Source organism: Lissotriton vulgaris, chromosome 4_1 (assembly GCF_964263255.1).
Source record: "Lissotriton vulgaris chromosome 4_1, aLisVul1.2, whole genome shotgun sequence".
Taxonomy (NCBI): Eukaryota; Metazoa; Chordata; class Amphibia; order Caudata; family Salamandridae; genus Lissotriton; species Lissotriton vulgaris.
Window position 1 is genome coordinate 926,458,429 of NC_141691.1, and position 23,677 is coordinate 926,482,105.

At 45.8% G+C, this 23,677-nt stretch overlaps 1 protein-coding gene across 2 annotated transcripts in view; it reads left to right on the forward strand.

The window, feature by feature from the left end:
- The window catches only part of LOC147722733 (NFX1-type zinc finger-containing protein 1-like), a 1,249,199-nt gene that overhangs the window by 619,927 nt on the left and 605,595 nt on the right, over nt 1-23,677 (forward strand). For both annotated transcript variants that reach the window (XM_086965207.1, XM_086965208.1), the window contains one exon: nt 20,333-20,468. In XM_086965207.1, the coding sequence (XP_086821333.1) occupies nt 20,333-20,468 (136 nt within the window). The remainder of the gene's footprint in view (nt 1-20,332; nt 20,469-23,677) is intronic.

Consider the following 23,677-nt stretch of genomic DNA (forward strand, 5'->3'; position numbering starts at 1 on the left):
AGAGCAATTACAGAGATAGGCCTTACCCAATCTCTAACCCGTTCCAGTTGCACCGATGACTGAAATTAGGCCAATGTATAACATCCCCACTTACAATCGGTTCGATTACTTATCTTCTCTAGACGAACAGGACTGACTGAGTATATCGCCCAACAAAGAAATGTGCAACGATGTAAAAGCTTGTAACTCAGAGGGTCTCATAACTCCAGCTGTATTGTACCAGGTCCAAACTGCTTTTACAGAAACTATATTGTCTGACAGTATTCTGGCCATTTCCAATGAACTACCTCACCATGATAATGGGAATACTGGGAATAGACTTGCTAAACATGGAACCAAACATGGCTTATCAATTCTAAGCTGGAACGTTGCAGGTTTAGAATCTAAGCTCTCGGACCCTGCATGGATTGAACTAATTAACGATGCGGACATACTTATGTTTCAAGAAACTTGGGCTGTTGATAATCTGTACATTGAAGGCTACCACTGCTTTAGCTTGACATCAGCAAAACCTAGCCTCGGTCGAGCAGTGGGTGGTCTTTTTATGGGGATTAGAATTCTGGCAGGCGGTACAATTAGAGATCTGAAGCTAGATAACCTTGCCAATCCCAATATTCAAATTCTGGAATACAAACTGAAATCAAAGACCACGATTTATTTAATTAATTTTTACAACAATGATTTTTATGGTGTACCGAACAAAAACTTTGTTGCATTATCTAAGGTTCTAAACATGATTGATTGTTCCTTATCAGTAGATACTAAGACTAGGGGGTGATTTTAATGTGAAACTTATAGAGAACTATGGATCTACTAACCTTGATTATTGTAATGACCGCAGGGGTTTGGAACTGATTAGAATACTTTCTGATTTTGATCTTGTTGATGTAATGAGTGTAGGGTATGATATGAATTTTCCTTATGCCCCCACGTTTAAGGGCAGGGATAACGGTTCAATTATCGATTACATATTTACATCACCACTGCTAACAGATTGTTTAACTAAAACTTCTGTGGTGCAAACGTCTTTCAGTGATCACAATCCATTGTTAGCTATTTTTAATTTTGTACCCAGTCCAATTTTTATGAATCTAAATGGGGCAAGGGATATTACACCTTCAATTGATGGCCTTCGCCTAAAATGGAGGGGAATTGATTGTGGGGCCATCATAGATACTGTTCAGGAGACACATCCCGATTTGTTGAAATCTCTCTCTTCCCCAAGTACAAATAACGAAAAATTGATCGTAGACTTTGAAGCTTTATACTCAAATATAAAAACCCTCCTGTCAGTCCCACTCCCTAATGAACGCAAAGAGCCACGGTGGTTTGATTCATCTTGCTCCGTGGCCAACAGAGATTTAAGAAAGGCCCTCTCTGCCAAACCCAGGTGTAAAGATGTAGTTCGAGCTGCCAGGAAAAACTACAAAGATAAAATATCGGAAAGGAAGGCAAACTTGCTCTCCGAACACTGGGATAAGCTGGTCATTAGTGCCAACCTGGGTGGCAGTGGCCCATTTTGGTCGGCTGTCAGGAGAACGAGGGAAATGGGCAAAGAGCTTACACAAATCAGCTGCAATATAACAAGTGCAGCTTGGGAGACCCATTTTTCTAAAATTTATGCTGCCCCCTCTGACGAGCATCTTTTCCCTAATACAGGCCAAACAGAAGGTTTACAGATTTTGTACCAAGAAGTCAGGAAAGCCATAAAAGAGAGCCTAGGTAACAAGGCGCCCGGACCAGACGGCTTCCCTATCGATAATATTAAACACAACACCGAGCTATGGTCACCAATACTCCTTAACATCTTTAACAGTCTCCCACAAGTAGCCATGCCTGTCACCTGGGCTACTAGTATCATCGTTCCCATTTACAAAAAGGGAGACAGATCAGAACCAGCAAATTATCGTCCCATTTCCCTTCTGGATAACACTTTAAAAATACTAGGACGTATAATTTATAATAGGGTATTGGAATGGGCGTCTGATACTGACTTTTTAGATCCTTGTCAGATGGGGTTCAGGAGCGGGGTAGGAACAGTGGAGCAATGTCTAAATCTAAAATTGATAATCGACAAATATTGCATTGCCCGCTCATCCCCTGCCTACCTAGCTTTTATGGATCTCTCATCCGCATTTGATCTTGTGAACAGATCTAAGCTTTGGTTAATTCTCTTGTCCAATGGCCTTGATGCCACTCTCGTTAGATTTTTAGCCTATCTCCATACTGACCTGAAAGCACGGGTACGTATCGGGATGGGCGGAGAGGTATCGGGACCCATTGAGATAGGGAGGGGGGTGAGACAGGGGCGCGTTCTAGCACCCCTGCTGTTTATCATTTACATCAACGGCCTGTCCAACTGTCTAAAGAAAGCCACCCCTGATGTCCCAATAATTCTAGGCAATCCCTTACCTGTGCTTTTATATGCAGACAACGCTGTCCTTATGGCACGTACACCTAACGCCCTACGTCTGCTTGTACATAGTTTTGTAAATTTTATGGAGGGACTGGACCTGAAAGTTAATTTTAAAAAGTCTTTTATCATGTCCTGCGGGCCGGGCAAAAGGAAACTCAGCACAATTCGAATTGGAACAGATAAACTAGAATCTGTTCATAAGTTTCCTTATCTGGGGTTGGTTTTCGCTGCGAACAGCTCGTGGAGTGGGCATGTGGCCCACGCCACGAGCAAGTTCTCGAAAGCCAACAATTCTGTTCTGAGTCTCCCCCGCCCAAAGAAAATCGGCGCCACAAAGGCTATTGTTAAGATTTTTAAATTACAGTGTTCTCCTGTCGCTACGTATGGAGCTGAAGTTTGGGGATCGGATAGTAGCATTAGTATCCAAAGAGAGGAAAATCGTTTCTGTAGAAAAGTGCTGGGTGCACCGATTTCCTCTTCTGATTTTATCTGCCATAATGAACTTAACCTCCCCTTTATAAGAGATTTTATCAAAGCAAGACCAGTTCTCTTCTGGATTAGAATCTGGAGGAATGATGCTGCTGTCCTTACACAAAACATTATTAAGGACTGCCTAAATTGTGAAAATGGCATGCAGATTCCCTGGTTCAAAGAAGTTCTTAAATCACTTAATGAAATTGGTAGAGGTATTTTGTTCACTGACCCAACAGCAATCGAACCAAAGGATAAATTCGAGGTTCAAAAAGCACTTTATGCACTTTATCGCAATGAGCGCATAGGAAGAGAATCTCAGAAATCAAGGGTCAAGAAATACATTGGAAATGGTCTCTGTATGCAAATTATGCCGCCCTACCTTTCACTCCCCATGTCAAACTGGGAGCGATCTTTATTATTCCGTTTAAGGGCTGGAACTGTGAAATTTTTGCTGTCTTTTCCTTTGGGGTACCGACATAGTACAGACCTTACCCCTTGCCCTTGTGATGGTATAAGCACTCAAGATGATTTGCACTTTCTATTTTTCTGTAAATTTTATGTGAGATATATCAAATGGCTTTTAACCCCATATTTTAGAAAACATAGACCTCTCACACTTCAGGAATCTTATATGTTGCTGCTTACCCTGGACACTGATGAACTGACCTTTCGCACTAGCACTTTTTTAAGACTAGCCATACGTGCACGTAAGACAATGGAAAGTCCCTGAAATCAGAATCCAGTCATAATGATACTATTGTAAAAAATTTTTATAAGATAATGAAATTCACTGCTCAATCACTGTATGAATTACTTTGTTATCATGGAATGTTATTTATATAATTGTTTTGTATTACATGTACATGTGTGTTTTTGCTGTGTTCGGTACTTTTATGAATTTTATCAAATTCGAATAAAGGTCTTTTGAACTTGAACTTGAACTAGAGAAACCGTTGTGTAAGCGTAGAGGTAAAAATTACTATTCCAACTCCAGAGAGTGCAACAGTAGGGAAAGCGTTGGATAGAGTAGGGGTAAAAATTACTATTCCAACTCCAGAGAGTGCAACAGTAGAGAAAACGTTGGATAGCGTAGGGGTAAAAAAATTACTATTCCAACTCCAGAGAGTACAACAGTCGGGAAAGTGTTGGATAGCGAGTTGGTAAACATTACTATTCCCACTCAGTGAGTGCAACAGTAGGGAAAACATTGGATAGCGTAGGGGTAAAAATTACTATTCCAACTCCAGAGAGTGCAACAGTAGGGAAAGCGTTAATAGCGTAGGGGTAGAAATTACTATTCCCACTCCAGAGAGTGCAACAGTAGGGAAAATGTTAATAGCATAGGGGTAAAAATTACTATTGCCACTCCAGAGAGTGCAGCAGTAGAGAAAACGATGGATAGCGTAGGGGTAAAAATTACTATTCCAACTACAGAGAGTGCAACAGTAGAGAAAACGTTGGATAGCGTAGGGGTAAAAATTACTATTCCAACTCCAGAGAGTGCAACAGTAGGGAAACCGTTGGATAGCGTAGGGGTAAAACTTACTATTCCCACTCCAGAGAGTTCAACAGTAGGGAAAACGTTGGATAGCGTAGGGGTAAAAATTACTATTCCAACTCCATAGGGTGTAACAGTAGGGAAAGCGTTGGATAGCATAGGGGTAAAAATTACTATTCCAACTCCAGAGAGTGCAACAGTAGGGAAAACGTTGGATAGCGTAGGGGTGAAAATTGCTATTCCAGTGTTGGATAGCGTAGGTAAAAATTACTATTCCCGCTCCAGAGAGTGCAACAGTAGGGAAAACGTTGGATAGCGTAGGGGTAAAAATGACTATTCCAACTCCAGAGAGTGCAACAGTAGGGAAAGCGTTGGATAGCGTAGGGGTAAAAATTATTTTTCCAACTCCAGAGAGTGCAACAGTAGGGAAAGCGTCGGATAGCGTAGGGCTAAAAATTACTATACCAACTCCAGAGAGTGCAACAGTAGGGAAAGCATTGGATAGTGTAGAAGTTAAATATAACATACTTATAAATAATTGTTGTAAATAAAATAATTAAGAATTTTATTTTTAAATAACTCTACATCATTTGCAAATACCCATTAATAATTACTAAAAACATAATTACAATTGAATAATTCATTAACAATAAATTAACAATAAATACCAATAAATATTATTTAATAAATATAAATTACCAAATAATAAGTATTGACACTAAAATATTTTTCAAAACAAAAAACATATTAATAATTAAAAATTGATTAACAATTAAAAAATGGTGAACAAAATTTATTTTGTAATGAAAAATGATTTACCAATTAATAAAATGAATTTCCAATTAATGAAAAGTAATTAACAATTAAAAATATCAATTACCAATTTAAAAAAAATAATTACCAATTAAAAAATGTAATTACCAATTAAAAAATGTAATTACCAATTACAAACCTTAATTACCAATTACAAAAATTATTTGTCAATTAAAAATGTAATTAGCAATAACAAACCCTAATTACCAATTAAAGAAATTAATTTGCAATTAAAATAATGAATTACCAATTCTTATTTAATTATAACTAAAATAATTATCAATATCAATTACAATTAAATAATTACTTAATTACAATTAAATCACTTCCCACCCAATTCCCCTATAAACCCACAACCCGCTACAGAACTTAAACGCAAAAATGAATTAAAATTAATTTACAATTACTAAAAATTAATAGTTAATTTACTATAATTAAATGACTTCCCACCCTATTCCCCTATGAACCTGTTCCAGTACTAATACATAAAATTACATTAAATATAACATTTTTAATATATAAAAAATAGTACACATATAATTTAAAACAAATAAAAAACTTAGCAAAAAACATATAACACATACATATAAAATACATAATAAAATACAAAACAACAAACAAATATCGATATTAGTAACATCCAAATTAGTAACATCGATATAATTGATATCGATACTACTAACTTCGATATTACTTACATCGATATAAAAAAAATCGATATTACTTACCTTAGGGTCTATATTCTGTCCAACGATATTCTTGACCTCGATATTCTTCACCTTCGATATTTTTAACTCAATATTAATGTTGGTCGATAATTTGGAATCGATATTTTGACTGTGGGGTGCACCCCTCTAATTATGGTGAAGAGATCAGGGGGCCACCAGGACCACAGGGGAAGGCGCCACGCGGTGAGAAACTCCGATTCCTGATGAGAGTAGGCCAGCCAGTTCACGCCATGCATCTCTCGAGCTCTGCCATCTGCCTTCTGGGACCTCAGTCCTCTGCTGCCGCCCAGGGACTACGAGGCGCTCCGTCAATGTTGTCAGGGCAGGTATATTTACCGGCCTCCGTGCGACGTCTCCCCCAAGAGGGCCGCTAGGACGAACCAGGTCCCCAGCAAATACAGCCCCCACCCAGTCACTAAGGCCACCAGATAAAGGAGCGTCAGCCCTGTGCGGCAGCTGCCCTCACTCCTCATCTGTTCCCACCTCCGCTTGTGCTCTCTGTTGTGCCCAACAAGGCCTCCTGACCAACGGCTACTGCAACAAGGGCCTGGCAGGGTCCGAAATCTCCCAGACTTAAACCCGAATCTCATGCAGGCCGCTTCCGCTCTGCACCTTAAGGTCTACTCGGAGACCGCAGCCCCAGGTAGGCCGCCACCACGGAATCTCCTGTAATTAATCCAACTGCATGAGAACTGGCACCAGAAGCAGCTAGGGTGTTATATGCTTCATCGATGTCGTAGCAAATTTTGCCTTTTTGGGTAGGATTGTGTAAGATACAGGGGAGACGTCACCCGGCCTGGTGGGAGCTCGGGAGCGCACGTCCTGCCTGCCATGTTGCCAGCCCACGCCCCCATCGCAAATGTGCCCAATGGGTTTGTAAAAAAAACATAATGGACAGAGACGCAAAACCTTCAGTTATACAGATGTACGCAATCTTTAATAAAACAGACCACAATGTGCTAATGCTTTGTCTGTAAAAGGGGGTAAATTAAACTATGAAATAGAAGTGGCCAGAATGATTACTAGAAGAAAAGGCAGATATATGGAGCCTAAACGCTTTTGGATGACCAACATTTCCGGAGATCAAAACAACAGGGGAGATAAGAACCAATGTGAAAATTCGCTATGCAAGAGTGTATCGATAGAGAGTAACTAAGTACAATCCTAATTGCAGATATACACACAATCAATAGAGAGTCAATCATGGCCCTATTTGGAACCGCAAGGGGATAGTGGACCATAGTGGATTAGGAGGCACTATATTTGTATACTGTATCCTTTCTGCAAAGGGCTCCATATATAGGGCAATCAATGAGGGAGACAGGGGGCAGACCTGGCGGGTGCCCCTAGGAACGCTAAAGGACTGGAATGTCTGCCCATTAACCCTCACTGACAGAAAAGTGGGCCAAGGCCAATATGAGTCAGCACCAAGCGAAGATATGGCCAGTAGACCCGATCAAAGGCCTTCTCTGCATCTATAGAGACCAAGAGGGTCAGGATACAGGACCGCTGCATCTTGTCCAACATGTGGCAAACACGCTTTGTGTTGTCACTACACTCTCTTTCGGTAATGAAGCCAGTCTGGTCCACTAGACCTTACATATAGGGCGCACGAAAATGTGCCAATATGCCTGTGAAAACCTTGGCATCCACATTGAGTAAGGAGGTAGGAGGAGCATTACCCAGGGCCCTTATCTGGCTTCAGGATTACTATAATCACTTCAAGTTGCATGGGGTTCGACAGTGTACCAGTGGGTATGGGAGCTAGCAATGCCCCAAATGTCTTATAAAAGTCTGAGCTGTCACCCGTCTTGCCCAGGAGCCTTACCTGGTTAGAGGCGATGTACAGCCATTAGGACCCGGGGGGTGGGGGGTAATGACCTTATCCAAGGCGGAGGCGTCTCCCAGTGGGAGGCAGGTCAGAGGGACTTGTGACAGGTAGGAATCAATGTTCCCTGTGTCCATCACTTCAGCTGTGTAGAGGGCGTGGTTACATAACCACCAAAAATTGGAGGGTCCATGTCGTTGGCCACAATTTTAGTTAGGTTCCAGTGTAAACGCAAGGAGCGCTAAACTTTTCAGATCTGGGTTGAACCCATAATCGTTCTTTAGCTCACTTCGCCACCCCAGTTCGGACCAAGCCATATGCAAATCGAGCTTGACCTTGCTCCTTTTGGGGACAGTGAAGCCCGAGCTGCCAAGCCAGTTCTTCCCTGGTCCGTAAACAAGCATCCTGGGACCAGTTTCAGGGTAAAACCCCTCATCAGCCAGGCTAGCTTGAATCCAGTGGCAAAGTAAACAAGGGGTCCAAGACAGGGCTTACCCAAACACAAGGAGATAATGGACGGAGCACTGAAACTTTTCCGGCACTCCCCCCAGTCAAAGATCTGGGTTGAATCCATCAACATTCTTTAGCACACTTCACCACTCCAGTTCAGACCCAGCCATTTGAAAATCAGGCTTGACCCTGTTCCTCATGGGAACAATCCAGCCTGAACTGCCAAGCCAGGTCTTACCTGGAGCTGAAACAAGTATCCTAGGACTGGCTTTCAGGTAACACCCATAGCCAGGCTAGCTTGCATCCGGTGGCAAAGTGAGCAAGGGACCAACGTCTGGGCATACTCTGCCAACTTAAGGCGAACAAAGCGAACACAAGGAGATGATGGACGGAGCGCTGAAACTTTTTCAGGCACTCACCCCCAGTCACAGATCTGGGTTGAATCCATCATAATTATTTAGCTCACTTCGCCACCCCAGATCAGACCCAGCATATGCAAATCAGGCTTGACCGTGTTCTTTATGGGAACAGTCCAGCCCGAACGGCAAGCTAGGTGTAGTAATGGCATGTTCTTTTTGTTTCTTTTGTTAAGAAGGAGGATGTGTAGTAATGGCATGTTCCTTTAATTGGAATGTTATATATGTAATTGGAATGTTTGGGTGCTGGGCAACTGTAACTGGTGAATCTTGTGTCATTCTTGATGTACCTTTACTGGAGCTGCATGCATTTCTTCTCTGTCTTGATTAAATACTTGTTCCTGCCTACAACTACTCTCTGTTTCCTGTTTCTACGTCTTATTGAGGTCTCTACACTAGGTCTTCCCTGGACCGGAAACTAGCATCCTGGAACCAGTTTCAGGGTAACAGCCCTCATCAGCCAGGCTAGCTTCAAGTGTATCGTCGTCATGGAGCTGCGTCGCTAAGTAGCAGCAGACAATGCGTGTGATCCCCGAGCCAACAGCTACAAACCAAAAGGGCTTGGAGTGCCGTAGAGAGAGGATCCTGACATCTGCCGGCCCGGGAGTAGGAAGATGGCCATTGGCCACACTGTCAGTGTGCACTGTCTGGCTCTGAGGCACTGTCCTGGTGTTTCAGTTGGCGAAGCAATGTCGTCTTCCCTTACGGCTTTAAGTCTCTAAGGGTTTGTGCACCTTCTTTTTCCTCGGATGGTTAGATCAGCATATATCTAGTGGAGAGGAAGGACTCTCCTAGGAGGGAGTCCATATCCAGTAGTGATCGTACTTCTTCAACATTGCGGATGCTCTTTGTTTTGTTGTTCCATACAAACTGAAGCTGGAAAGGATGTCCCCTTTTGTATCTGATTACTTTTGTGCAGAGGAGGTCAGTCAGAGGCTTGAGGGTCCGCTGCGCAGGGTTATCGGGGAGAGATCTTGACAGAGGCAGACTTTTGTGCCTTCAAAGTTAATTGCATTTCTGCACCGCACCGCGGACATGATGGTTTCGTTCTGCCTATAGTAGTGGTAACAGGTGAATATATATTGTGGTTTAACTGAAGAGCGTGCTGGGCGTCCAGCTCTATGGGTACGATCAAAGACAATATCTTATTCAGCCAGTGCTGGGGCCACCTGTCAAACAAGCGAATAACATAGTCTTACAGCTTGTCAGGGGCTGCCTGTAGGGGAACCCCTTTTATATGGATGTTAGTTCTCTTCAATCTGTTTTCGAGGTTTTCCAATTGGTATTAGAGATCCATATTTTTGTCCCTCTGCTCCAGACGTTCCTCACAATAGTTCCTCTGAGTGCGAATTGGTGGTCTGCTCCAAGGAATCCACTCTCTGACCCAGCTTATGTCGGCTGCTATGTCTTGCTTAATGGCTGTGATGCCCTCACTGAGGGTCTCAAACCTAAGCTCTTGTCGCTAAAGTGTCCTCCCATTGGGATCCACCAGCAACTTGTCCCTCCATGATAGGAACAGCAGGAGGTGCCTGCCTTACCTGATGTGCCTTTTTCCCAGTTGTTTGGTAAACTTGTCCTTTAACATAGCATCTTTTTTAGGGTGATGTTCTGAGGTCATGGCTGTGTTGTGAGTGAGTCCAATGGGTGGAATGTGCGCCAAAGATCGCAATACGGCTACCAGTCCCCCGCAGGCAGTCAGTTACCCAAGCATCTGTATCTCCTCCAGAGATGATGTGATCAGGGATCTAGGCCGGTGGCGGAGGGTCAGAGGGAGCGCCGCCATAGCAGAGGTGGAGACTACAAATCCCCAGTCCAGGACCGTAGCAGTACCTCTGCGTGAGGGTTGGTTACAAATGGGTGTCAGGCCAGTGGCGAATGTGAGTAGGTGGCAGACTGAGAGTATGCACCCCTTCTGTGAGGCAAGGAAGAGGGCACAGAAGACTGTGGCAAGACCGCAGGGGTCCTACAGGCTCCAATTCAGTCCACCACAACCGCAAACTGGCAGGGCCCAATAACAGAGTCACAAGTGTGGCCCCCTTACACATCAGTTCCTCCATGGGTGCCCCACTGAACGCTGAGGCCACAGTGTAAGCCTCTCAAGGGTCTACCTCCCATGGGGCATCTAGCGGCTAGGTGGTAGTCAGGGAGGGGCAGCACAGCAGGGGGATGCAGGCACTGCTCCGAGCCGAGGATATCGCTTGTGGCTTGGATTGCAGGTCGCAGGGGGCCAGGCACATACCTCTCAGCCTGAGGGCCCAGGTGCAGCTGCCGGTAGGCCCAGTCAGTAGTCACCCTCCAGGGAGGAGAACGGAGTGTGGGGCACTGAGGCAGGGAGACGCAGCAATCTTCTCCCTGGGGGGGGAGGTGCTCGCTCGCCCACAACAGGGCGTGCTGAGCTGTGAAAGGCAGCCATGGACCCATGCCGACAGCAGGACGTCAAGGTAAGCGTGTCCTCAAGCTGTGCAGACGTGGGCCCCGGAAACAACCCCAACAATGCAGAAAGCTTCTGTCAAAGATGCCCAGTTGTGGGAGAGAAAATCGTCGGGTCAGCTCCAATGCGGCAGGGTCACCAAGTCTGAGGCTGCGCACTAAGCATCATTTTGGCAGCGAAGCTGAGCCTTTAGTCTGGGGCCCGGCTTCTGAAGGCTCCTTCTAGTCGTCAGTGAGCCCATTCAGGCAGCCGGTGTTCGGATATCATGGGCAGCGGGCTCGGGCGGCTACCTCCCACTCAATTTGCAGATGGGGGATATCTAGAGAGCCATGTATCCAGAGATGAGCGTGAGCGCGTTGCGTGGCTCTATAATAAAGATCAATGTCCTGCACCCCCAACCCCCCATGTGGCAGGGTAAGGTAAGAATTTGCCATTTGACCCTTGGCTGTTTACCCGCCCAAGCCAACTTGACCATCAGAGTCGTGAGTTTCTTAAAGAATATACCAGGGAGGACCATCGAGATGTACGTGAAAAGGAACAGAAGACGGGGGATAGTTACTATTTTTTTAATTGAAATTCTACCTTGCAGCATCAAAGGTAAGCGAATCCAGCAGTCTATATCGTCTTCCAGTTTACCCACTAATACACCATAATTGTCTCTGAAGACTTTCTCCGAGTCAGAGTGTATTTGGATTCCAAGGTACCTAACTGAGTCCATTGTCCATTGTAGTGGGTAGTTCAGGTCAACTTGTGACGTAGACGGCGTGAGGGGGAATACGAGGGATTTGGACCAATTGACCTGCAGTCCCGCGAGTCCTCCAAAAAGTACCACCTCCTGCAGTACTGAGGAGAGATGTCGTTCAGGCTCCCTCACATACAGAAGCGTATCATCAGCATAGGCCAAGACAATGAGATTATTTCCTGGAATGCAAATGCCTTTATGTCTGTGGTACTCACGCAACGCACAGGCCAAGGGCTCGGCTACGAGTGCATAGATAATCAGGGATAGCGGGCAGCCTTGTCTCGTGCCACGGTAAAATGTATATCGGTTCCGTTACCAAATCCCCTATCTTAATTCTGGCAAAAGGCGAGCAATAGATTACTGCCAAAAATTGCAAAAAGACCGGTCCCAAGGCCATACGCTCCAGTACCTGCCGCATGAAGAGCCATTCAACAGAGTCAAATGCCTTCTTCAAGTCGAGAAATACCGCCACCGTGAGCGACTCTCGGATGGTGTGTTGCAATGCCCCAAACACCGTAAATAAATTATAAGTGATGTTACGTCCCGGGACAAACCCCGCCTGTTCCGGCGCTTCTAGGAGAGGAACCAGAAGCACCAGTCAGTTGGCCAAAATCTTTGCAAAGATCTTCGTATCAGCATTGAGTAGGGAAAGGGGACAATATGACGAGCATTCCTCAGGAGGCTTCCCCGGTTTTAAAATAGTGACAATTACCGCCTCTCTCATAGAGGGCGGCATCGTGCCAGACACGTACATGTCTTCAAATAGAGTAGTCAGATGTGGTAGTAAGAGATCCAGGAACGCCTTGTAAAAAGCCACAGTTAAACCATCAAATCCGGGGGCACTGCCCGCTCTCATAGCGGATGCGCAAGAAGAATTTCCTCACGTTCTATGGGCCGCATCAGAAACTCGAGATGTGTGTCAGTCAGGCATGGTAGCTTAATATGAGACAAATAGTCTAATATTCCAGCCTCCGAGCTAGTACCACGCGACGAGTACAACGAAGAGTAAAATTGCCGTAACCTCTCTGCTATGGCATGGTCACATGGTCATCCATTAGCGCCTCACCTTCTGTTGAATTCAGAACTGTAACCCCGGATTGGTTGCGGCGGTTGCGCAGCAGCTGCGCAAGCACCCTGTCTGGTCTTTCGCCCTCGCCGTGGCATATTTGCAGAGATGTTTAATTTCAGCATCGGCCGTCTCCTGGAATTCTTGGGTCTTGAATTCTGCCCTCACCTCATTATCAGCACCGAGTTGCAGCCGCGTCTCTAGGTTAGTCAGTGAGGCCTCTAAGTCAATCAGTCTTTTACGCAGCCCTTTAAGAACTCCTGAGTGCTTGGATATCGTGATCCCTCGGATATAAACTTTGAACGCCTCCCACACTACCTGGAAGCTCTCCACCGAGCCCACGCTTTTATCAAAGTATGTCTCAATTGCATCTGCGAGTTCAGCCCTGAATACCTCGTCCAGAAGTGAGAATGGAGACAACTGCCAGGTGTGAGGAGGAATTCTCCTCATGGGAGTGGCGATTACAACCAAAACCGGGGCGTGGTCTGAGTACGTACGTGCAAGCACCTCGCAAGCACGCACCTGATAGTACAACTGTCTGGAAGCTAGCCAGTCATCGATACGTGTGTGCAGGCCATGGACAGCCGAATAGTGGGTGAATCCCCATTTGTCAGGGAAACGCTGCCTCCAGACATCCCGTAGGTCAGCCCCTTAGAGCTAGGGGCACCCCCGCAGCGCGTGGGCTGCGGGGGCCTGTGTTACGCCCCTAGCATGGGAGGAGCGGGAGAGCCAATTCAGTTGGGTGGGGGGGCCATCTCCTCAACGGCCACAGGGCGCCGCGCACAGCCGCGACGATGTTGGTGGGAGGGCGGCCGCGGCAGTGACTAGATCCCGGGGATAGAACCCCAGTTATCCGTGCTGCAGAATGCCGCAGCGCACTCCGCCGTACAGTGTCGCCCAGAGGTCGGAGCGACAGCACTCCACTCCCCACCGGCTCCGGTTACCGACTCCGTAACCGCGGCCCCTACTTCACGCCTCAGGGAGCAATAATCTGACAGATAGTGTTGCGATGTGTAGGAGCTACGCGCTCAAGCGGCCATCTTGGTCGCGAGCAAGCTCCGCCCCCCAGTAGTGGACTTTCTTACCTACATCTTTACATGGTTGGACACTGACTTGAGAGGCTAATGCTTCCCTGTTACTTCGGACTTCCCAAGGCTATGCATATTCTGTTGATGACAAGGAGATTGTTGACATGCTTCAGTAGATAGTGTGCATTTGCAAAATGGTACAATAAAAGGATGTTTTTCTTTTGTAAACAGCAATTGTGGATACTCTTCAGTATGTGGTTGGCCTGGCAGAAAATGGCTTAGGGTTGGCACCATAGAAGGGTATTTGTCATCCAGGTGCGCTTCATTATGTCCTTCTGATAAAGGCTTACTTCTTACTTCAACCATTGTCTGTGTCCCACTTCGATAGCCATCTCTAAAGATAAAGTTATGTGAAGAGTAAATCCTTCATTTTTACCTAATGTTTTCACTAAGTTTATAATATTCACATCCTTACTTAAAGTTTAAAGCCACCCCAGGACGCACCCACGGACCCTTCACCTGCCAATCCTGCAAGTTCTCCTGCATCCGGACCTGCACCGCACCCGCCAAGCCGAGCACCAGCAGCAACCACCTGAAGTGCATCCTGCTCAACACACGATCCGTCCACAAATACACCGTCGAACTCTGGAACCTCCTCGACTCCACATCACCAGACTTCGCCTTCCTCACGGAAACATGGATGAACGCCTCCTCAGCTCCCCAACATCGCCATCGCCATCCAGGACGGATGCAAGATCACCCGGAGGGACCGCGTCAACCAGACCCGAGGAGGCATCGCCATCCTCCACAAGAACACCATCCGCATCACAACCAACTCCGGCGACACCCTCACAACCGCCGAACACCTGCACTTCCAGATACACACCGACCCAAGACCACCCTCAGAGGCACCCTCATATAAAGACCCCCGGGACCACGCACACAATTCAGCGAAGACATCGCCGACTTCATCAGCCTGCACGCCCTCCCCTCCGCTGACTACATCCTCCTTGGAGACCTCAACTTCCACCTAGAGAACAACAACGACCACAACACCACCACCCTACTGGACAACCTCGCCAACCTTGGACTCAAGCAACTGGTGACCACCCCCACCCACTACACCGGCCACACACTTGACCCCGTCTTCTCCTCCAGCAAGGACATCTCCTTCATCCACACCACCGAACTCCACTGGACAGACCACAGCTGCGTCCACTTCAGCTTCAGTAGGACCACCACTCACCACCGCCCGCAACAGGTTCCCCGCAGAAGCTGGAACAAGATCACCACCGACCAACTCACCACATCCCTGAGCCAGAACCCTCCCGCCAGCTCAATGAACCCCAACCAAGCCACCAACAACCTCACAAGGTGGATCACCAACTGCGCAGACGACCTCGCTCCACTGAAGACCCCCCCGTCAGACCCGGCAGCAAGAAAGCATCCTGGTTCACCGACGAAATCAAGAGCTCCAAGAAGAACTGCCGGGCCCTCGAGAAAGCCTGGCGCAGAGACCCGACTACAGACAACATGACCACCCTCAAGCACGCCACCCGAAAACACCACCAGCTGATCCACACCACCAAGAAAACCGCATTCAAGGAACGACTGGACAACAACGCCCACAACAGCAAAGAACTCTTCAACATCGTCAAAGAGCTCTCGAACCCCAGCGCCGGAAACAACGACATCTCTCCCTCGCAAGACCTCTGCAACTCGCTCGCCTCGTTCTTCCACAGCAAGATCGCAGACATACACAACAGTTTCAGCACACAGCCGACGCACCCTACGACCGTACCAATGCCCCCCACCACCACCATCCGTGCCTGGACCCCGGTCAACACCGAAGACACCATCCGCACGATGAACTCCATCCACTCTGGATCACCAACCGACCCCTGCCCTCACCACGTCTTCAACAAGCCGACTCCGTCATCATACCCCACCTCCGGGACATCATCTACACCTCCTTCGACACCGCCACCTTTCCAGAGAGCTAGAAGCACGCCGAACTCAGCGCCCTACTGAAGAATCCATCAGCGGACCCCACCGACCTCAAAAACTACCGCCCCATCTCGCTCCTTTCTTTTCCTGTTAAAGTCATAGAGAAGACCGTCAACAGACAGCTGGCCGCCTTCCTGGAGACAAATGGATCCCTCGACCACTCGCAGTCCGGCTTCCAGGCCAACCAAAGCACCGAGACCGCCCTCATCGCAGCCACCGACGACATCCGAGCCCTGCTCGACAACGGGGAAACAGCGGCCCTCACCCTCCTGGACCTCTCCGCAGCGTTCGACACGGTCTGCCACCGCACCCTAGTGCAGCGCCTGAACAACGTCGGAATCCAGGAAAAGGCACTGGAGTGGATCATCTCCTTCCTCGCCGGAAGAACCCAGAGAGTCTGCCTCCCCCCGTTCAGATCCGAGGCCACCGAAGTCATCACGAAGTACCACAAGGATCATCACTCAGCCCCACGCTGTTCAACATCTACATGAGCCCCCTCGCGGCCATCGCACGCCAACACAACCTCAACATCATCTCCTACGCCGACGACATCCAGCTGATCCTCTCCCTCACCAACTACCCCGCAACCGCCAGAACCAACTTACACGAAGGGATGAAAGACGTAGCTGAGTGGATGATGAACAGCCGCCTGAAACTGAACTCAGATAAGACAGAAGTCCTCATCCTGGGATCATCAGCCTCCGCCTGGGACGACTCCTGGTGGCCCCCTGCCCTAGGCAGCGCACCCAAACCAACGGACCACGCACGCAACCTGGGCTTCATCCTGGATTCCTCCCTCTCGATGACCAGACAAGTCAACGCCGTCTCCTCGTCATGCTTCAACATCCTACGCATGCTACGCAAGATCTTCCGGTGGATCCCCACTGAAACCAGGAAGACGGTCACCCAGGCCCTCGTCACCAGCCGACTGGACTACGGCAACTCCCTCTACGCCGGAACCACAGTCAAACTTCAGAAAAGACTCCAGCGCATCCAGAACGCCTCAGCACGACTCATCCTGGACATCCCCCGACACAGCCACATCGCCGGACACCTGAGAGACCTGCACTGGCTCCCCGTCAGCAAGAGAATCACGTTCCGACTCCTCACCCACGCACACAAAGCTCTCCACAACCAAGGCCCCAGATACCTCAACGACCGTCTGACCTTCTACACTCCGACCCGCCAGCTACGATCGACCAACCACGCCCTCGCCGCCGTTCCCCGCATCTGAAGAGCCACAACGGGAGGAAGATCCTTCTCCTACCTGGCTGCCAAGACGTGGAACTCCCTCCCCATCCACCTCCGCCTGACCCAAGACCACCTCTCCTTCAGGAAGCAACTCAAGACCTGGCTGTTCGAACAGCAGAGGACACCCCTACCCCAAGCGCCTTGAGACCCTCCGGGTGAGTAGCGCGCTATACAAATGCTTTGATTGATTGATTGATTGAAAGTTGAACAGATTAAACCCTACCAAGGCATAAGGCCTTCGGTGACGTTCTTACTAATGAATGCACATCTTCTCTCAACTTTCTTTTTACCCTCCAGTCCCAGCATGAACATATTTTCTACTTTTCATAAATGCGTAGCTTTACAGGTTCGGCCTGAGTTTCACACCTATTTCCGCCAAAAAATTGCAAGTGAGTGAAAACCACAAAAATAGGAAAATCGACTACTAGTGTACCCACTAATATCCGTACTTAGCCTTAGTAGAGTCTGGAAAAGGTTTAGTAGAAGTGATGTCTACAGCTTACTTGATGTGTTATATTGGATCAGCGACTTCACCAATAATATGTGAGGAGTTTTTGATGGCTTTGTGTGGGTTCAAGCATTGATGGATTATTCAGTTGTAGATGTAGGTCCCAGAAGAAAACCTACACTTCTCATGGTGGAATGACGTGTGCATATTATTTCTTACTGGAACTAAATGTGATAGTTGACGTAATGATTATCTTCTTGCTTATCTTCATGAATTTAGTCTACCCTTAGAGCTAGACGATTTTAGATAACCTTATCTTTCTGTAATTTTATGAGGTGTTGTTCAGAATTAGCGTTCACATTTGTGGGATTTGGTAAATCCCCAAACATACACAAACCCTCAAGAGCTTTCCTTCATGGCCTGTCATGCGAACAAAATGCATTGAAAACAGTTATATAGTAACTGGTAACTAATTTCCTCCAAGAGGCATACCAGGCATTGTGTTGAATATAAGTTCTTGGTGTATTGTATAGGAAAAATACAGAAACTTGGCAGCACAGATATGATTGTGTCATTTAAAGAAATCTTATAAAATTAGAAGGGAAAGCAGAAATTACCCCCAAAGCAAATAAACATGTACATTTACCTAACCAGGTTAGAGAGGAGGCTGGACAACTGTTGCAGGTTAAGGCCCATCAAGTCATAGTAAAATTGTTCTCATATGCCTCAGTTATTCTGAGTAATAGCACAAGTAAATATAGAGCTTGATTTAGTTTGTTACCATTACATGTGTTGCAGCGGAATTTCTTTTGGGCCTCAATTTTGTTTCTCTACTCTCATCATGAATGTAATTTCTTTTGACACTCACTTGATCCTCAAATGTATCTTGTATTGTGCCACTGAGGGGTTGAAAATGAGAGATCTAACATGTGGATTTCCAACGAGGATCAGGAATTGGATAACTGACTAACAAATTAACAATTACGTTCATGTATATGACTCTCAACACAATATAATAAAGAATTACAACTGCTTGTCCAAATCTTCTTAGGAAATTTATAAAAAAATAATAGCATTAGTGCCTGATGATTTCAGATCTGCCTATATTGATTCTTCCCTTTCGTTAATCAATAAATTGGAATGCACAATCAACCTTTAGGAGGCGAGTCATGACAAACTGATAGCCTAAGATTTAGTTAAAGTAAAATTTGTATCAAAGGTTTTAAAGGTATTGCATCATTTAATGAACATCTATGATCTAAGGAATGTTAGTTTATTTAATTAGCTTAGGGTTGTCATAAGGGTTGTCATAAGGTGACATAATCTTTGGAAAGTTCAGCAAGGACATGAGCCATAAAAGCTCATAGGCAGTGTCCATTGAAATAGAGTCCATGAATAGCGAACACTGCCTATGGGTCAGTACAAAAGGAAAGCAAGTGAAATCTGCAATGTTCCCAAAAGCAGTGTCTAATCAGGAAAGTAAAATGTGATCTGCCACAATCAGCAATGTCATCCACCTCAAAATCAAATTGAATCCCTGGTTTTTCTCCAAGTCAATGAATAATCTATTCTTCTACTTCGGATGGTGAAACCTCCTGGGCCACCTCATCATGTCAGACCACTCAGTACATTGGTCTGTTCATGTAGGATGATTGTCGTGAGACATAAAGAAGACTTATTAAAAAAAAGGGTGGTGCAAAGCACATACTTTGCCAGATCATCCGGCACTTGTGAACTTCCAAGCAATGATCCTTTAGCAGTAGGCATGTGAACAAGTTCAAGAGGACAGCTTCGCAGAGAAAATGTTCCCAAAGAGTTAACATTGTAGCAGATAGTCCTTGTAAGCTAGTGAAAACTCCTCTAATAAGGCACAAACCCTCTTCAAATTGTAAGTTTATGAACCTTTCACACTATTGTAAGGCAGCATAGTATAAGAAATAAAGCAGGCCTACAAGAAAATCAATTACAAATGTATAAAATATAAAACATTTGAAATATACGTTTCATAAAAGGAAAAAAGTATTTTAATACTTTTTCAGCTTATAAACATTCAGAGTATTGTTATTTGCTGAATTTCAGGGATCACATGTAGGTATTAGGTATGGCACATTACTGCATTTTCAAAGTACTAATGTGTAAAATAATTTCAAATCATAAAATATTCATATTGTTTCGAATGATTTACATTAGGACATATATAAAGATCATAATCTAAAGGTTTCAAAACAGTTGTACTTAATATGACTATGCAGCACAACTTATTTTCTAGTCACTATAGGTGCACATTTTCACCTTTCTAATGATGGAATTCAGAAGAAAACCTTCAATATCACACGTAAATACATCTAAATCATGTTAGAGTTAATTAATTCTTCACACCCATCATTATTTTGATAACAATGGTTAGAAATCTTATAACACCTAAGTACATCACATTAACTTTATAATACACATTGTATTTATAACTAAAACTGGGTAAATAATGAACCTATATTAATGTATGTGATTCCATCTATCCTACAATTTATATGCATGCTTTAAAGATGCAGAAACTAAGTTCTCTCACATATTAATTCTCATGTCTCTTTACCATGTGGTTAGTGCATGTTTATTTGCTTGTTTCCAAAATGTCTCATAATCAGTTTAGTTATGTATCAAGGGATCTAGCTGCTTATCAGCTGCATTACATGTAACCTTTAAAAGTATACAGATTATAACGCATTAACTATGTTATAGGACTCGCTGGATGAGGAGGGCTTTCTGGCAATTGAATCCAATCCACTCTTGAAATGGTTAGATGTGTCTGTGCTTGACAACAAAGGAAAACAGTCAACAGGTTTTACCCTGGCTAATGGACAAGGTGCTTGTGGTGGTAAGTTACTTTTCAGTTCTGTAAATTCAGTTACCTAGTTAGAAATCAATAGCATGTTTAAACTTCAGAAGCATGTAACTGCTTGCATTCCACATGCAAATAGACATCAGAAGTGTGGGCCAGAGCTGTACAAATAGCTACAACAATGATGTGTTGCTTGGTCATAGTAGACCTCTGATCTATTGGCAACTATATCTTCTTGGTCACTGCTTTGGTATGATGCGAATATGTTCTACAAACATGTCAAGTCAAGTCAAGTCAGAGAATTTATATAGCGCACTACATACCCAGAGGGTCCCAAGGCGCTTAGAGGGGAGAGGAGGATTATTTGTCAAATATCCACGTTTTAAGTTGCTTTCTGAATGCTAGGTGGTTCTGGGTAAGGCGAAGGTAAGCGGGGAGTGAGTTCCAAGTTTTAGCGGCCAGGTATGAGAAGGATCTGCCTCCCATGGTGGTCTTGTTGATGCGAGGTACAGTGGCGAGGGCTAGGCTGGAGGAACGTAGTTGGCGGGACGGGGTGTAGAAGGACAGTCGTGAGTTGAGGCATTCTGGTCCGATGTCGTAGAGTGATTTGTGTGCGTGGGTTAGCAGTCGGAAAGTGATCCTCTTATTGACGGGTAGCCAGTGGAGGTCTTTAAGGTGACCGGAGATGTGTTCGTTGCGTGGGATGTCTAATATGATCCTGGCTGAGGCGTTTTGGATTCGTTGGAGTTTCTTCTGGAGTTTCGCGGTAGTGCCTGCGTAGAGTGTGTTTCCGTAGTCCAGTCGGCTCGTGACCAGAGCATGGGTGACCGTTTTCCTTGTTTCGGTGGGGATCCAGCGAAATGTTTTTCTCAGCATGCGAAGAATGTTGAAGCAGGAAGAGGATACGGCGCTGACTTGTTTATTCATTGAGAGTGAGGAGTCCAGGATGATGCCCAAGTTTCGTGCGTGGTCTGTCGGGGTGGGTGCCTTTCCGAGGGCTTCCGGCCACCATGAGTCGTCCCATGCAGAGGGGGAAGTACCTAGGATGAGGACTTCTGTTTTGTCTGAGTTCAGTTTCAGACGGCTTTGTTTCATCCATTCGGCAACTTCTTTCATTCCTTCGTGTAGGTTAGTTTTGGCGGTGCTGGGGTCATTGGTGAGAGAGAGGATGAGTTGAGTGTCATCCGCGTAAGAGATGATGTTGAGGTTGTGTTGGTGGGCGATGGTCGCGAGGGGGCTCATGTATACGTTGAAGAGGGTGGGGCTGAGTGAGGAACCTTGAGGTACTCCACAGATGACTTCGGTGGCTTCGGACTTGAATGGTGGGAGGCGGACTTTCTGAGTTCTTCCTGTGAGGAATGAGGTGATCCATTCAAGTGCTTTTCCTTGGATTCCGATGTTATTGAGGCGTTGTAAAAGGGTGCTGTGGCAGACTGTGTCGAATGCTGCCGAGAGGTCGAGGAGGATGAGGGCGACTGTGTCTCCATTGTCCAGTAAAGTTCGAATGTCGTCTGTTGCTGCGATGAGGGCGGTCTCAGTGCTGTGTTTTGCTCGGAAGCCAGATTGTGAGGAGTCGAGGGATTTGTTGGCTTCGAGGAAGGCGGCGAGCTGGTTGTTGACAGCTTTCTCGATGACTTTGGCCGGGAATGGAAGGAGCGAGATGGGGCGGTAATTTTTGAGTTCGGTGGGGTCCGCTGTGGGTTTCTTCAGGAGGGCGGTGAGTTCGGCGTGTTTCCAGTCTTCCGGGAAGGTGGCGGAGTTGAGGGAGCTGTTGATGACGTCTCGGAGGTGCGGTGCTATGATGGAGTCTGCTTTGTTGAAGATGTGGTGAGGACATGGGTCTGTGGGGGATCCTGAGTGGATGGAGTTCATCAGGCGGATTGTGTCCTCAGTGGAGATTGGGTTCCAGTCGTTAAGGGTGTTCACGGGGGGAGAATGTTCAGCAGATGGTTGGGTGGGTTGGTCTCCGGGATGGTTGTCGAAGCTGTTGTGGATGTCTGCAATCTTGTTGTGGAAGAAAGAGGCTAGGGAGTCGCAGAGGGCTTGAGAGGGGGTGATGTCGTTGGAGTTGGCCGAGGGATTGGCAAATTCCTTGACGATGTTGAAAAGTTCCTTGCTGTTGTGGGCGTTGTTGTCTAGTCGATCCTTGAATGTAGGAACTAGTTCACAGATGTGTCAGAACAAAAGTTGGATTTGACTCCTTTACTGTTACTCTGAATGGTTCTGGTCTTTAAGAAATTTACAAAGAATTCCTGGAGTGCTTATGTGAATTTGAACTAGTTTTCTATCCCCAAAAATAGTTACATAACATACTTAACAGTACGTCATATTAACATTTATCAAGTATTTTCACGGTCAGTACGCCATTCCCTGCCTGCCCATCAATTATGAGGGTGATATCTCTCCATTCACACCCTGAAAAGGCACTTACTGCTATCCAGGATTGTATTTGCAAGCTTGTTCAGGGGGTTGACACTACCTTCAAATGCTTAATAAAGAACCAGAAACTGTTGAATTTGTACATGTTCACAGACCTTTGCTGGTAGCCCACCCCAGCACATATAATTGCTATCCTGTTGAGATAATAATCTGCGATTGGTGTCGATCATCCAAAGGTACACAATCAGAATATAGCATTTGCTTTCTTTTGCGATAAGGCGTTACTTTGCAAAAGCAATCTATAACCGGTTGCTGCCTTCCTATCTCTGCCTTCTTGGGAACACATGAAAAGCGAAAATAACTATGCAAACATTTATTAGGTAACAGTAGTGCCTATTTCTATAAAGTCTATGTTTAATGGTTTTCAGATGCTGTTTTTGTATTAAGCAGTAATAGAGCAAGGATCCATGAGACAATAATCATAGGCAAAGCTAATAGTTCTGGCTTTAATGTGCTTTGAAATGTTAACACTGACATTTAAAATTGTGTTGCAAGCGCTACCACAATAAAGTAAGAATTTTATTTTATTTATTTATTATTAATCTTATAGAGCGCGACAGCTACCCATAAGGGTTTCCCGGCGCTGATTAACAGTAAGCACATAGTTGATCCTGAAGAGAAGAATTATTGGGCAAATAGCCAGGTCTTTAAGGCTCTTCGAAAACGGAGATGGCACTGCTCCATTCGTAAGTCCATGGGAAGAGAGTTCCACAATTTGGGTCCCAGTACAGTAAAGGAATGGCCTCCCATTCTAGAAAGTCTGAATCTAGGTACACAGAACAAATGTTGGGAAGAAGAACGGAGTG